The 16315-nt window shown below is 59.3% G+C and overlaps 1 protein-coding gene across 1 annotated transcript in view; it reads left to right on the top strand.

Moving 5' to 3' along the window:
- LOC144948350 (nuclear receptor subfamily 5 group A member 2-like) overlaps window positions 1-16315 on the top strand; it is a 113639-nt gene that overhangs the window by 11324 nt on the left and 86000 nt on the right. Inside the window, exons 2-6 of the mRNA XM_078877777.1 lie at window positions 4613-4728; window positions 4923-5064; window positions 9235-9605; window positions 9955-10081; window positions 10271-10365. Of these exons, the coding sequence (XP_078733903.1) occupies window positions 4613-4728; window positions 4923-5064; window positions 9235-9605; window positions 9955-10081; window positions 10271-10365 (851 nt within the window). The remainder of the gene's footprint in view (window positions 1-4612; window positions 4729-4922; window positions 5065-9234; window positions 9606-9954; window positions 10082-10270; window positions 10366-16315) is intronic.

Genomic DNA, 16315 nt, shown 5'->3' with positions numbered 1-16315 from the left:
CAATGACCCTTCTGCACATCACGTGGCACCGAACTGTCGTCTGTTCTAAACGTTTTCTTTGAAAGGCCCCAAAGACAAAGATCCCCCGTGTAGCCTTGACAGACTTCCGGGGAAAGTGCTGTTAGCGAGCACCTATGAAGGCCCGAACGGTACACGAGGGGGTGGGTGGCCAGCACCACGCCCGACCGCCTTTGTTTCCCCAGTGGCGATGTTTGTACACCGCACCGGGTACTCATTTGAGGCTGAGTCGACCTAGTGGAGGCTACTGGTGTTGGCCGTGAGCGGGAATCGAACCCGGGTCGCCAGGTTCGTAGCGCAGCGCGCTAACCACTACACTACCACTCGCACAAACACTCAATCACCAAAACACTCACACCCAAATACACCACGCCCGGCCGCCTTTGTCTCGCCAGTGGCGATATTTCCACACCGCACCAGGTACTCATTTCAGGTTGAATCAACCTAGGGGAGGCCCAGGACCGGTTCAGATAATCATCACTCGTGTTGACCGTGAGCGGGAATTGAACCCGTGTGGCCAGGTTCCTAGCTAACCGCTACCCCACCGCTCCCCCCCCCACTCAGTAAACACACACACACGTGTTGTTGTTGTTGTTGACACGGGCCGTGTTGAGTTGTTTACGCGTCCACGAACACGTTGCACGCGACAACAGCCACGCCGATTAGCGTCCGTGTGGGCGAGACCCTTCACCACCCGACCGCGGCCAAATGAAATGAGTGACGGTGGTGAGGCGATGGGCTTGTGAGCGAGGCGCGCCGATCGTGAGTGGTTCAGCTCCACGCTCACCCGGTGAGTTGTGGTGAGCGATTCTCACGCGGTCGCGCTCATCGTTCTGATTGCGGGCATCCCGTGCTCCTGAAGATGCCTCGTGCAGTCGCCAGCGAAACGTCGTCAATCTGGCTGCTCACTCGCTCACCCACTCGCTCACTCGTTCATCCTACTCCCTGACTCATTCACTCGCTCACTCACTCGCTCACTCACTCGTTCACCTACTCGCTGACTCACTCGCTCACTCACACACTCGCTCACTTACTCGCTCACTTACTCGTTCACCTACTCGCTGAATCACTCGCTCACTCACCCACTCATTCACCTACTCGCTGCCTCATTCACTCGCTCACTCACACACTCGCTCACTCACTCGCTCACTCACTCGTTCACCTACTCACTGTCTCACTCGATTATTCACACACTCACTCGCTCACCCACTTGTTCACCTACTCGCTGACTCGCTTACTCGCTCGCTCGCTAACACACTCACTCGCTCACCTACTCGCTCACTCGCTCGCTCGCTCACACACTCACTCGCTCACCTACTCGTTCGCCTACTCGCTCACACACTGACTCGCTCACCCACTCGCTCACTCACTCGCTCACATGCTCACTCACACATTTACTCACTCACTCGTTTACTCACCCGCTCACACGTTCACTCACTTCACTCCCTCAGTCATTCGCTCACCTACTCGCTTACTCACTCGCTCACCTACTCGCTTACTTGCTCACCCACTAACTCACCTCCCCGCTTACTCACTCGCTTACTCACTCGCTTACTCACTCGCTTGCTCGCTCACTCGCTCGCTCACTCACTCGCTCGCTCACTCACTCGCTCGCTCACTCGCTTGCTCACTCACTCGCTCGCTCGCTCACTCGCTCGCTCGCTCGCTCACTCGCTAAAGCCATAAGCGAACGATAGCCCGTAGAGCCCGAACAGAATGTTGGGGCAAGTGCAGTTAGCGAGCACCTATTAAGAGCCGGCACGGCGCAACGTATAGACAGCACACACACACACGTGTTAAGACAGTACACATACATGTAAATACAGTACAGATACACATGGGGCATATACATATAAGCATATATGAATGTGTTGGTATGTATATATATGGATGTGTGTGTTCGTCACAGGGGTTAGCGCGCTGCGCTACGAACCCGGCGACCCGAGTTCGATTCCCGCTCAGGGCCACCACCAACACCAGTGACGATTATCTGAACCGGTAATGGGCTTCCCCTAGGTCTACTCAGCCTCAAATGAATACCTGGTGCGGTGCGTAAACATCGCCACTGGGGAGACAAAGGCGGCCGGGCATGGTGCTGGCCATTCCACCCCCTCGTGTGCCATTCCGGCCTTCATAGGAGCTGCTCGCTAACAGCACTTGCCCCAACAGTCTGTTAAAGCTATACGGGGGATCTTTGTTTATGCGGAAAACCGATAACCGTTTTTTTTAAACCGGTTAACGGTTTTCATACGGTTAACGGTTACGCAACCCCCCTATCCCTCCACCCAGATTTTAGCAACCCTGATACACACACAGATAAAGATCCCCGTATAGCCTTTAACAGACTGTTGGGGCAAGTGCTGTTAGCGAGTAAGCGCCTATGAAGGCACACGGGAGGGGGTGGGTGGGCAACATCGCGCCCGGCCGCCTTTGTCTCCCCAGTGGCGATGTTTTTTACACACCGCACCAGGCACTTATTTGAGGCTGAGTCGACCTACGGGAGGCCCAGGACCGGTTGAGATCATCGTCTGAACCGGTCGTGAGCGGGAATCGAACTCGGGTCGCCGTGTTTGTGGTGCTCCCCACACACCGACACATTTATAAAGTACTGTACTGTATATGCAAAGACAAAGCTACCCCGTAGAGCCTCAATAGACTGCTGGAGCAAGTGTCTGTATATCTATACACATATATAACAACACACACGCTTGAAATACATACGCATTCAAATAAATATTGTAACACACTATGCACACGCACGCGATACGATGTGCTAATACCAACGGGTTCGTATCATTTATACGCAATATTATTTCGTGAAATGTACACAGTTGTAATGTTCGCGGGTGCAAGTATGTGTGTGCAAACACACACACACATATATACACACACACACATATATATACACACACACACATACATATATACACACACACACTCTAAATCCTGTAATATACGTAGTTTTTTTTTTACAACATACATACAAAGATCCTCCACCCGGGTTGTAGCCTTCGTCGACTGTTGGGACAAGTGCGGTTTGCGAGCACCTATCAGTATGTCACGCGAAGTGGCGAGGGGGGGGGGTGGGCATCTGCGCCCGACCGCCTTTGTCTCTCCCCAGCACTGACGCCTTTGCACACACGGTTACACATTGCGCCGCGTGTGCTCATCTCATTTAAGGCTGAGCCGACCTAGGGGGGAGAGATGTTGGCCCGTGGGTGGGACGATAACTCAGGTACGTCGGGTTCGTAGGCGCAGTGGCTCTCAACAGCACTTGCCCTAAACCGCCCGTGTAGGCTACCCGGGTGAGCTCTACCTTTGTGCGTTGCGCGTCAACTACGCGCCGCATGAGGTCGTCGTTTGAGGCTGAGTCGACCTAGAGGGAGGTGCACGACCCGCTTCCGTCACCGATGTTGGCCGTGGCCTGGAATCGAACTCGGGTGGCGGTGTTCGTAACCACTGCGCCACCGCTCCCCACGGAGTGCGCCAAAGATAAAGGTCCCCCGTACAGCCTTAACGGACTGTTGGGGCAAGTGCTGTTAGCGAGCACCTATGAAGGCCGGCACGGCAAACTGGGATTCATTTGAGTGTCAGTTGACAGTATGGATACAAAGACAAAGCACCCCCGTATAGCCTCACCAGACTGTTGAGGCAAGTGCTGTTAGCGAGCAGCACCTATTAAGGCAGATGAGTTGGTGATTGGCCAACACCACGCCCGGCCGCCTTTGTCTCCCCAGTGGCGATGCTTACACATCGCCACTGGGGAGACAAAGGCCCCAACAGTCTGTTAAGGCTACACTGGGACTCGTTTGAGGCTGGGACTCATTTGAGGCTGAGCCGACCTAGGGGAGGCGAAGGACCTGGTTCAAATATTCGCCATCACCGTCAATGGGAATCGTGAGCGGGTCCGCCGGGTCGTAGCTCGAGTGCGCTAAGCGCTGCGCCACCGCTCCATCCTACACACACACACGTGCACACACACTCTACGCATGTGCACACACAGGTTGCTCATATACACGCGTACATTGCATACAGATGTGTACACAAAGCAGTGCATCTATACAAAGACAAACAATATCCTATGAGGCACACTAGGGGGGTGGGTGCCCAGCACCACGCCCGACCGCCTTTGTCTCCCCAGTGGCGATGTTTACACACCGCACCAGGTACTCATTTGAGGCTGAGTCGACCTAGGGGAGGCCCATGTACACACACACACGATCAACCTGTACAAAGGGGGTTTAAGCGAGGTTTCTATTGACTTTGCAGGGAGGCGAATTACTCGGTTAACATGCACACATATGAACGCGTGTATATGTGTGTCTTTGTGCAGCGTGTCCCTTGCAACTCTGTGCATGAGGGGAGCGGTGGTGGAGCGGTTAGCGCACTGCGCTGCGAACTCCCCGGCGACCCGAGGTCGTGGTCCTCCCCTAGGTCGACTCAGCCTCAAATGGGTACTTGGTTCGGTTTATAAAACATCGCCCCCCTAGTGTGCCACGGTGCCGGCCTTCATCGGTGCTGCTACTCGCTAACAGCACTTGCCCCGACAGTAGGTGAAGGCTACTCGGGGACCTTTGTCTTTGTGTCCTTGCAGGCGCCGCGATGCTGCACTCGCTGTCCCTGGAGGAGGAGGGGGACGAGCTCTGTCCCGTGTGCGGCGACAAAGTCTCCGGCTACCACTACGGACTGCTCACCTGCGAAAGCTGCAAGGTGGGAGACTCACGTGGGAGACTCACGCGGGAGACTCATCCCGGTCTTTCCCTCTTGTCTCCCTCCCGTGTCCCCCCCCCCTCCAAGCCCGTGTCTCCCTCTTGTCCCCGCCGTGTCTCATCTACACCGTGTCTCCACCCCCCCCCCCCCCCACTTGTCTCTCCTTCTTATCCCCCCGCCCTCCGTGCCCCCAGGGCTTCTTCAAGCGCACGGTGCAGAACAACAAGCGCTACGCGTGCATCGAGAGCCAGAGCTGCCCCATCGACAAGACGCAGCGCAAACGCTGCCCGCACTGCCGCTTCCAGAAGTGTCTCAGCGTGGGCATGAAGCTTGAGGGTACCACGCGCGCGGGGCACACGGGGAGACGTGGGGAGACGTGGGGAGGGACACGGTGAGACGCGGGGAGACGTAGAGAGGGACACGGGGAGACACCGGGAGGGACACGGGGAGACACCGGGAGGGACACAGGGAGACGCGGGGAGGGACACGAGGAGACGCGGGGAGACACCGAGAAGACACGGGGAGACACGGGGAGACGTGGGCAGGGACACGGGGAGACGTGGGGAGGGACACGGGGAGACGCGGGGAGACACCGAGAAGACACGGGGAGACACGGGGAAACGTGGGCAGGGACACGGGGAGACGTGGGGAGGGACACGGGGAGACGCGGGGAGACACCGAGAAGACACGGGGAGACACGGGGAAACGTGGGGAGGGACACGGGGAGACGTGGGGAGGGACACGGGGAGACGCGGGGAGGGACACGGGGAGACGCGGTGTGGGACACGGGGAGGTTTTAGTCCCGCCTAACACAACAAACCCTTCCTGCTTCCGATGTTGCCCGTGACCGGGAATCAAACTCAGGTCTCTAGCGCGCTCACCACTGCGACATCCACTCGTGCACACATATGCAGAGACACACAAAGACAAAGATCCCCCGTAAAGCCTTAACAGACTGTTGGGGCAAGTGCTGTTAGCGAGCACCTATGGGTGGCCACCATCACGCCCGACCGCCTTTGTCTCCCCCAGTGGCGATGTTGTCACACACCGCATCAGGTACTCAATTTGAGGCTGAGTCGACCTAGGCGAGGCTACTGGTGTTGGCCGTGAGCGGGAATCGACCTTGGTTCGTAGAGCAGCGCGCTAACCGCTACACCACCGCTCCCCCCACACACAGAGACAAAGATAAAGATCCCCCATATAGCCTTAACAGACTGTAGGGGTAAGTGCTGTTAGCAAGCACCTATGAAGGCCGGAACGGTACACGAGGGGGTGGGTGGCCAGCACCACGCCCGACCGCCTTTGTCTCCCTAGTGGTGATGTTTACGCACCGCACTGGGTACTCATTTGAGGCTGAGCCGACCTAGGGGAGGCCCGGGACCAGTTCAGATAATCGTCACTGGTGTTGGCCGTGAGCGGGAATCGAACTCGGGTCGCAGGGTTCGTAGCGCAGCGCGCTAACCGCTACACCACCGCTCCCCACACAGAGACAAAGATACCCGTGTAGTTTACACAGAGGATGTGTTTTGGGGCAAGTGCAGCTCGGTGGTGTGACGCGGCCGCCTTCGTATCTCCACAAAACAAACACACGCCGACCCCCTCTATCTCACCCCCCTTTAATCAAGAGCCCCCCCCCCCCAATGCCCCCTCTACATCTTTTCCTTGACCCCTCCTACACAACAGACTCGTGTCTCCCCGTGTCTCATTTTTGTGATTCTGTTGGGGGGGGGGGGGGGGTCGGTGGAGGGGTGCGTGGGGGGCGAGCTGGGGGAGGGGGGAGGGGGGACGTGGTGGTGGGGGGGGGCTAGGAAGCGACTCACCCCCCCACTTCCTCACCCTCCCGCCATAGGAAAAACAAGTGCAGCAGTAGCAGCAGCAGCAGCAGACGTGGATTGTAGAGAAGGAAACAGAGGAGGAGATGGCTGCGTGGGAGGAAAAGGGGTGGGCCAGGCGTGTGCTGATCGAGAAGAGCGAGGCGCAGGGGGGCGGGGGGATAGAAGGGGGGGGGGGATGGAGGGGGGGGCTGTCTTTGTGGGCCCACAAACACAATTAAGGGAGTCAATGGTGGCTGCGTCAATTGAGTCGCGAGTGGAGCGGCTGGGGCGCCGCGCGTCTCGGCTTCTCTCTGTGATTTCATCAGAGCGGCGATTGTTCGTAACGGCCCTTTCAGCCTTTGTTTCTCTCTCTCTGTCGCTCCTCTCTCGCTCCTCTCTCGCTCTCTCCCGTGTGCATGCGTGCTCGTGTGCGCGCGTGTGTGTGTGTCTATATTTTTTTTTATAGGAGGGTGATTGTGTGTGCACGCGCGCGCGCGTGTGTCTCTGTGTTTTTTTTATAACAAGACAAAGATCTCCCGGATAGTCATCACTGACTTTTTGGGGCAAGTGCTGTTAGCCGAGGAGCACCTATGAAGGCCGGCACCTATGAAGGCAGGGGTGGGTGGCCAACACCAACCCCTGTCCGCCTTTGTCTCCCCTAGTGGCGATGTTTACACATCGCACCAGGTACTTATTTGAGGCTGAGTCGACCTAGGGGAGGCCCAGCACCGTTGTTTTTTTTTCTTCTAGGAGGGTGATTTTGTGTGTGCGTCGAGGGGTGTGTGGGGAGCGGTGGAGTAGTGGTTAGCGCTCAGCGCTGCAAACCCGGCGACCCGAGTTCGAATCCCGCTCACGGCCATCATCAGTGACAAAAATATCTAAACATGTCTTGTGCCTCCCCTAGGTCGCCTCAGCCTCAAATGAGTGCCTGGTGCGGTGTGTAAACATCGCCACTGGGGAGACAGCGGCGGCCGGCGTGATATTGGCCACGCACCCCCCCTCGTGTGCCGTGCCGGCCTTGATAGGCGCTACTCGCTAACAGCACTTGCCCCGACAGTTTGTTAAGGCTACACGGGGAATCTTTGTATTTGTGTACCTATAGACTCACAAAGAGACAGGTGTAGATGACTTATAATCTCAGCCCGGTCACCAATGCTGCTATTACTGCTGCTACTGCTGCTGATGATGATGGTGATGATGATTCTCCTGATGCTGCTACTGTTACTGATAACCACAAGCCTCTCTGAAAAATCTGAGTATGATGATGATAATTATTGTCTTAAAGTTGATGTAAAATCACACAATGATTCCTCGTCCCATATCGTCTCTCCATCTCCTTTCCTTTTCCCTTCCACATCCATCCTCCCATCCCCTCTCCCATCCCCTCTCCATCCTCCCATCCCCTCTCCCATCCCCTCTCCATCCTCCCATCCCCCCTCCATCCTCCCATCCCCTCTCCCATCCCCTCTCCCATCCCCTCTCCCATCCCCTCTCCCATCCCCTCTCCCATCCCCCCTCCATCCTCCCATCCCCTCTCCCATCCCCTCTCCATCCTCCCATCCCCCCTCCATCCTCCCATCCCCTCTCCCATCCCCTCTCCCATCCCCTCTCCCATCCCCTCTCCCATCCCCTCTCCCATCCCCTCTCCATCCTCCCATCCCCCCTCCATCCTCCCATCCCCTCTCCCATCCCCTCTCCCATCCCCTCTCCCATCCCCTCTCCCATCCCCTCTCCCATCCCCTCTCCATCCTCCCATCCCCCCTCCATCCTCCCATCCCCTCTCCCATCCCCTCTCCCATCCCCTCTCCCATCCCCTCTCCCATCCCCTCTCCATCCTCCCATCCCCTCTCCCATCCCCTCTCCCATCCCCTCTCCATCCTCCCATCCCCCCTCCATCCTCCCATCCCCTCTCCCATCCCCTCTCCCATCCCCTCTCCCATCCCCTCTCCCATCCCCTCTCCCATCCCCTCTCCATCCTCCCATCCCCCCTCCATCCTCCCATCCCCTCTCCCATCCCCTCTCCCATCCCCTCTCCCATCCCCTCTCCCATCCCTTCTCCCATCCCCTCTCCCATCCCCTCTCCATCCTCCCATCCCCTCTCCATCCTCCCATCCCTCCTCCATCCTCCCATCCCCTCTCTCCCATCCCCTCTCCCATCCCCTCTCCCATCCCCTCTCCCATCCCCTCTCCATCCTCCCATCCCCTCTCCATCCTCCCATCCCCTCTCTCCCATCCCCTCTCCCATCCCCTCTCCATCCTCCCATCCCCTCTCCATCCTCCCATCTCCTCTCTCCCATCCCCTCTCCCATCCCCTTTCCCATCCCCTCTCCCATCCCCTCTCCCATCCCCTCTCCATCCTCCCATCCCTCCTCCATCCTCCCATCCCCTCTCCATCCTCCCATCTCTCTCCCATCCCCTCTCCCATCCCCTCTCCCGTCCCCTCTCCCATCCCCTCTCCATCCTCCCATCCCCTCTCTCCCATCCCCTCTCCCATCCCCTCTCCCATCCCCTCTCCATCCTCCCATCCCCTTTCCCATCCCCTCTCCCATCCCCTCTCCATCCTCCCATCCCCTCTCTCCCATCCCCTCTCCCATCCCCTCTCCCATCCCCTCTCCATCCTCCCATCCCCTCTCCATCCTCCCATCCCCTCTCCCATCCCCTCTCTCCCATCCCCTCTCCCGCTCCTCCCCAGCCGTTCGCGCGGACCGCATGCGAGGCGGCAGGAACAAGTTCGGGCCCATGTACAAACGCGACCGGGCCCTCAAGCAGCAGAAGAAGGCCCTGATCCGGGCCAATGGCCTCAAGTACGAGGCCCTTCCCTCGGCCATCACACCCATGGCCCTGCAGACGGAGCTGGCCTTCCCGGGCCTTCAGGGCAAGGGGTTGGCCCTTGGACCCCCTGCCGTGTGCGGACCTTACCCGGGGTCCCTGCAGGGGTCGCATCCCCCTTACGCGTACCCCTACGCGGGGGCTCGAGCCATCAAATGCGAGCTCCCAGAATACCCCGCGAGTTCCCCGGAGTCCCTGGCCGGGTTCAATCCCGGGTCCTACTCGGATCTGTACGCCCATCACCACCACCACCACCATCACCACCACCACCACGCCTTGCACCATCACCACCACCACCAGCAGAACCACCACCAACACCACCAGCACCCCGACCACCATCACCACCAGCTGAGCAACCACGGACATCACCATCCACAGCATCACCATCAGCAGCATCATCATCAGCAGCATCACCACGGCAACGGCCACCACCACCCTCACCACCACCACCAGATCAGCACCAGTCATAGCCAGCAGCAGCAGCAGCAGCCGCAGCCACCCACGGGGCCCCCCTCCTCGCCGCTCCCCCTTGCCCCCCCCCACCACGCTAGCTCTGGGGGGGGTGCCGCCCCCCCCTCCGCAGGGCGGGGGGGCGGTGCCCCCCTTGATCGAGGAGCTGCTGTCTTGCGAGCCCGACGAGGCGCAGATGCAGGCGCGCATCATCTCCTGCCTCCAGCACGACCCCTTCATGCAGTGCCTGCAGCAGCAGCAGCTGCAGCAGCAGCAGCAGGAGGGGGGCCCTGAAACCCCCATTCAGGGGTCCTGCGCGCTCAGGGTGCGAACCGAGCGGGGAATCCTCGCTCTGCCTTCCACCCCCCGCAGCCCCCCCACCCCAGCCCCGCCTCACCACGCCGGCCCCCCACCGCCGCCGCCGCCGCCTCCTCCTCCACTGCCCCCCGTGTCACCCTTCGCCATGATGTGCCGCATGGCCGACCAGACGCTGTTCGCCATCGTGGAGTGGGCGAGAGGCAGCGTCTACTTCAGGGATCTCAAGGTGCGTGGCGTGAGGGGGGGGGGCATGGGGGGCATGGAGGGAGATGGCGGGGCATGGGGGGCATGGGGGAGGCAGGGAAGGAGATGGGGGGGGGGCGAGAGGCAGCGTCTACTTCAGGGATTTTTTTTTTCGATGTAAAGCTTTCGTGACTGCAGGGATTCATCTTCTTGGTTCTTTCGGTAAAGTCACGTAGAAGGAGGGGGGGGTGGGGGAAACATAATAAAATACAATTCTCACGACGTTTCGGCCACAACGCAAGTAGCCGTCCTCAGGTGAAGAACAGGGCTGTCGGAAAGACAGCAGCGTCTGAAACGTCGTGAGAATTGTATTTTATTATGTTTTTTTCCCCCCTTCTACGCGACTTTACCGAAAGAACCAAGAAGATACTTCAGGGATCTCAAGGTGCGTGGCGTGAGTGGGGGGGGGGCATGGGGGGATTAGGGGGTAGTGGGCGAGGTGGAGAGTGCTCTGGGATTTCGAGGTGCGTCGTGGGGGGTCATGGGGGTGGTGGCGTGACGAGAGTGTTCAGGTATCTCGAGGTGCGTGGATGGTGGTGGGGGGGCAGGTGGCAGGGGGACACGGCTGTGGTCGAGGGATGGCTCCCGATTGGTGAACCACGTGGGTGATGTACAACGCGGACCTGGTGATTGGCTCTGCCTCTGTGAACGAGTTGGAGACGCTGCTGCTGCTGCTGAACGCCGAGCGTGCTACGCTAAGAGGCGGAGTCTCCACCATCAGCCCCACACAGAACTAATAAGCGCCTGCCTCGGTGTTTTATGTCATCAAACACTCCACACACATCCCCCACCACCTCCTCCTCGACTCCCGAGTGAGTGATGGGGCAGTTGCGGAGAGAGTGGAGACGTCTTTCGCATCTGGGGCAGCGCGCGTTCATGACCGGCTCCGGTTTGGCAGCAGACGTCTCAACTCCGAATCAGTCGAGCGGCATTATCTTTTCGTCGGCTGCGTAACGATCTAACGACGAAGCGTGCGGGTCTTCTCGGCACACGGTTATTGCCCTCCCTTCTCCACGCTGGCAACACGTGGTCCAATCTGCCAGTCATCTCAGTTCAGTCAGTCAATCAATCCATGGCATCCCTGGGTCTATCCCCCGCGAACCCTCCAGTAGCGAGCCTTCAACACTCCACGTGACGGCCTCAAGGTGCACCTAGCCTGGCACAAACGCCGTGGCGACGTCGCCTGTGTATGTCGCCGTCCTTTTGGCCGCACCTCCGATTGGCGCGACTGGCTGTGTACGGTGCGAACGAAGTGCAGCGTTGCGAGCACGAGTCGGTCCTTCACGAGATGCTGCTGCCCGCTCGCGGCAGCACTTGCCCCGAATGTCGGTGCAGGCTACACGGGGGAGCTTTGTGCGTGCCCGTGACTCGTCCCCCCTAGGGTCGGGATTAGGAGACACGCGCCCCCCAGAGAGGGGGCTAACAGCCCCCCCCCCCACTCACCACCAGAAGGGGTGAGGACTAATTCCCCATTTGCCGCGTCACGGTGCAATCTGCCGACTCAGCGACACCCCCCGCCCCGCCCCCTCTCCACCTCTTGCGAACGCGTCACAGCCTCGCGTCTACACGTCTGCTGATGATGCTGCTGCTGCTGCTGATGATACTTCTGCTAATGCTGCTGATGATTATACTTCTGTTGATGCTGCTGATGCTGCTGCTGAGACTGCTGCTGAGACTTCTGCTGATGCTGTTGATGCGGATGATACTTCTGCTGATGATGATGCTGATGATGATGATGCTTCTGCTGCTGATAATTATACTTCTGCTGCTGCTGCTGAGACTTCTGCTGCTGATGATGATACTTCTGCTGCTGCCGATAATTCTGCTGATGCTGCTGATGATACTTCTGCTGCTGATGATGATACTTCTGCTGCTGCATATGCCGATGATGACACTTCTACTGCTGATGCTGATGAGGATGCTGCTGCTGATGATGACACTTCTGCTGCTGCTGATGATGATGGTACTCCTCCTGTTGCTGCTGCTGCTGCTGCTGCAGATGATTGATGCTGCGAATTATGCTGAAAGATGTGCGTCTCAGTGGGGACTGCTACATCATCAGCGTCATCATCAGCAGCAGCAGCATCGGCAGTACTGGCAGTCGTGAGAGGAACGGACGGGGGGAGCAGTGAGCATGGGGGAGTCGGGGGAGTTGAGAGAGAGTGAAGTTGGGGGGGCGGGGGGGGAAGGAGGGAGAAGGTGGATTTCTATGTCACTGCATTCCGGGCGGAGGGTGGAGTGAGGGAGGGGATCAAGGGAGGGAGAGAGGGGGAGGGAGGGAGAGGGGAGGGATCAAGGGGAGGGGGAGGGAGGGAGGGGGAGGGAGAGAGGGGGAGGGAGGGGGAGGATCAAGGGGAGGGGGAGGGAGGGAGGGGGAGGGAGAGAGGGGGGAGGGAGGGAGAGGGAGGGATCAAGGGGAGGGGGAGGGAGGGAGGGGGAGGGAGAGAGGGGGAGGGAGGGGATCAAGGGGAGGGAGAGAGGGGGAGGGAGAGAGGGGGAGGGAGGGAGAGGGAGGGATCAAGGGGAGGGGGAGGGAGGGAGGGGGAGGGAGAGAGGGGGAGGGAGAGAGGGGGAGGGAGGGGATCAAGGGAGGGAGAGAGGGGGAGGGAGGGAGAGGGAGGGATCAAGGGGAGGGGGAGGGAGGGAGAGGGAGGGATCAAGGGGAGGGGGAGGGAGGGAGGGAGAGAGGGGGAGGGAGAGAGGGGGAGGGTGGGGATCAAGGGGAGGGAGAAAGGGGGAGGGAGAGAGGGGGAGGGAGGGAGAGGGAGGGATCAAGGGGAGGGGGAGGGAGGGAGGGGGAGGGAGAGAGGGGGAGGGAGGGGGAGGGAGGGGATCAAGGGGAGGGGGAGGGAGGGGGAGGGGAGGGGGAGGCGGCTCCCACGACGCCGTAAACTTGTCTCGAGCTGCACAAACTCACGAGAACAAGGCGAGGGGGTGGGGGGTGTGTGGGACCCGGCGGGTATTTATAGGAGCACCCGCCCCGCCCCTACCCCCCGCCGCCCCGCCCCTACTCCTCGGCGCCCCGCCCCCCTCCATCTGTATTTGCGTTTCTTGGGGTCGGGGTCAGATCCTACCTGCACACCTCTCCTCCATCCCATACAGCTGCTGTGTTGCGCTCACCACCACCACCACCACGCTCACCACCGCGCTCACCACCGCGCTCACCACGCGCGCTCACCACCGCGCTCACCACCACCACGCTCACCACCACCACGCTCACCACCGCGCTCACCGCCACAATCACCACCACCTCACTCACCACCACACTCACCACCCTCACTCACCACCGCGCTCACCGCCACAATCACCACCACCTCACTCACCACCACACTCACCACCCTCACTCACCACCGCACTCACCACCGCACTCACCGCCACACTCACCACCACCCCGCTCACCACCGCACTCACCACCGCGCTCACCACACTCACCACAAACACTCACACACCACACACTCACGAAACTCACCACAGCAAGCGCACGCCACGCACACACTCGCTCACCACCCTCACTCGCCACACTCACCACCCTCACTCACCACCGCACTCACCACCACACTCACCACCACACTCACCACCACACTCACCACCCTCACTCACCACCGCACTCACCACCCTCACTCACCACCGCACTCACCACCACACTCACCACCACACTCACCACCACACTCACCACCCTCACTCGCCACACTCACCACCACCCTCACTCACCACACTCACCATCACACTCACCACTACACTCACCACCACACTCACCACCACACTCACCACCCTCACTCACCACCGCACTCACCACCACACTCACCACCACACTCACCACCCTCACTCGCCACACTCACCACCACCCTCACTCACCACACTCACACCATCACACTCACCACTACACTCACCACCACACTCACCACCACACTCACCACCCTCACTCACCACCGCACTCACCACCACACTCACCACCACACTCACCACCCTCACTCGCCACACTCACCACCACCCTCACCACACTGCACCATCACACTCACCACCACACTCACCACCACACTCACCACCACACTCACCACCACACTCACCCACCCTCACTCACCACTGCACTCACCACCACACTCACCACCACACTCACCACCCTCACTCGCCACACTCACCACCACCCTCACTCACCACACTCACCATCACACTCACCACCACACTCACCATCACACTCACCACCACACTCACCACCACACTCACCACCACACTCACCACCACACTCACCACCACACTCACCACCACACTCACCACCACACTCACCACGGCACTCACCAAGCGCCTGCCACTCGCCTCCATCTGTCGGAGGTGGGGGGAGGGAGGTGGGGGGAGAGGTCAACCACAGGTTCCAGGGGTCAACCCAGAGGTCAACCAGGGTCAGGTATGGGGCTGGCAGGCACCCAACTCCCACCTGTGTGCCTCGTGAACTCTCCCAGAGGTCTCATTCGCGCTCACGGCCAACATCAGTGGCGATTAACGGCAAGCGGTTCTGGGCCTCCTCTAGGTCGACTCAGCCTTGAACGAGCACATGCGTGGTGTGTACAAATCAGCTACTGGGGAGACAAAGGCGGCCGGGCGTGGTGCTGGCCACCCACCCCCCTCGTGTGCCGTGCCGGCCTTCACAGGTGCTACTCGCTAACAGCACTTGCCCCAATAGTCTGTTGAGGCTATACGGGGGATCATTGCCTTTGGCGTGGCTAGCACCCATGCCCGGCCGCCTTTGTCTCCCCAGCTGTGCAAGGGGTCTGAAGGGGTCGCGGTGTTGATTGAGAGGCCAGGGCGGTTCGATCCCTGATAGCGAAGCAGGGACAACGAGAAGCCTTGTAGAGAGGGGGGGCGGGGGGGGGGTCAGGGGGGGGGTCAGAAGGGGGGTCAGAAGGGGGGTCAGGTGGGGAGGGGGTCGGGTGGGGGAGGGGCGTGGTCGGAGCGAGGGGAGAGAGTGAAGCGGGAGGAGATGGGACAGGAAAGGGAGAGTGGGGGGGGGGGGCGGGGCTTTGGCGGTGAGTGAGGGGAGAGTGGGTGGGGGGGCGGGGCTTTGGGGGAGTGTGAGGGGGAGGTCGGTGATGGATGCAGGGAGTGAGATGAGAGTGAGGAAAGGTGGGGGAGAGTGAGAGAAGTGAGTGGGGAGAGAGAGAGGGGGGTAGTGGGGAGAGTGGGGAGAGGCGGGGGGGAGAGTGGGGAGAGTGGGGGGGGAGAGAGGGGTGGGGGGTTGGGTAGTGGGGAGAGGAGGGGGGGATAGTGGGGGGAGGGATTGGCGAGTTCGGGTTTGACCGAGTGCGTGAGAGAGACGGAGGAGACTGGGGGGAGTCTGCGTAGGTGAGAACGAGAGGGAAGGAGACATCGGATTATTATCTATTCATACAGATGTCCAATAGGGTTGGGGTCATAAAGTTACAACAACAAACAATACGAACACAAGATTGGAGTGGAAAGTATAGGAGAGGTAAGAAACTCACAAAAAATAAATATAGTGCGTAAACTAGATAAAGTATTTACGTACAAATTGCAAAAGTATATAAATTCCCGTCTGTGTGATGAGTCTATGGGTCTCTATGTGATGAGTCTATGGGTCTCTGTATGATGAGTCTATGGGTCTCTGTGTGGTGAGTGTATGGGTCTCTGTGTGGTGAGTCTGTGGGTCTCTGTATGATGAGTCTATGGGTCTCTGTGTGATGAGTCTATGGGTCTCTGTGTGATGAGTCTATGGGTCTCTGTGTGATGAGTCTATGGGTCTCTGTGTGATGAGTCTATGGGTCTCTGTATGATGAGTCTATGGGTCTATGTGTGGTGAGTGTATGGGTCTCTATATGATGAGTCTATGGGTCTGTGTGTGATGAGTCTATGGGTCTCTGTGTGATAAGTCTATGGGTCTCTGTGTGATGAGTCTATGGGTCTCTGTGTGATGAGTCTAT

The sequence above is a fragment of the Lampetra fluviatilis genome, chromosome 49 (genome assembly GCF_964198595.1).
Source record: "Lampetra fluviatilis chromosome 49, kcLamFluv1.1, whole genome shotgun sequence".
Taxonomy (NCBI): Eukaryota; Metazoa; Chordata; class Hyperoartia; order Petromyzontiformes; family Petromyzontidae; genus Lampetra; species Lampetra fluviatilis.
This window is presented reverse-complemented; position numbering and strand designations above follow the sequence as displayed.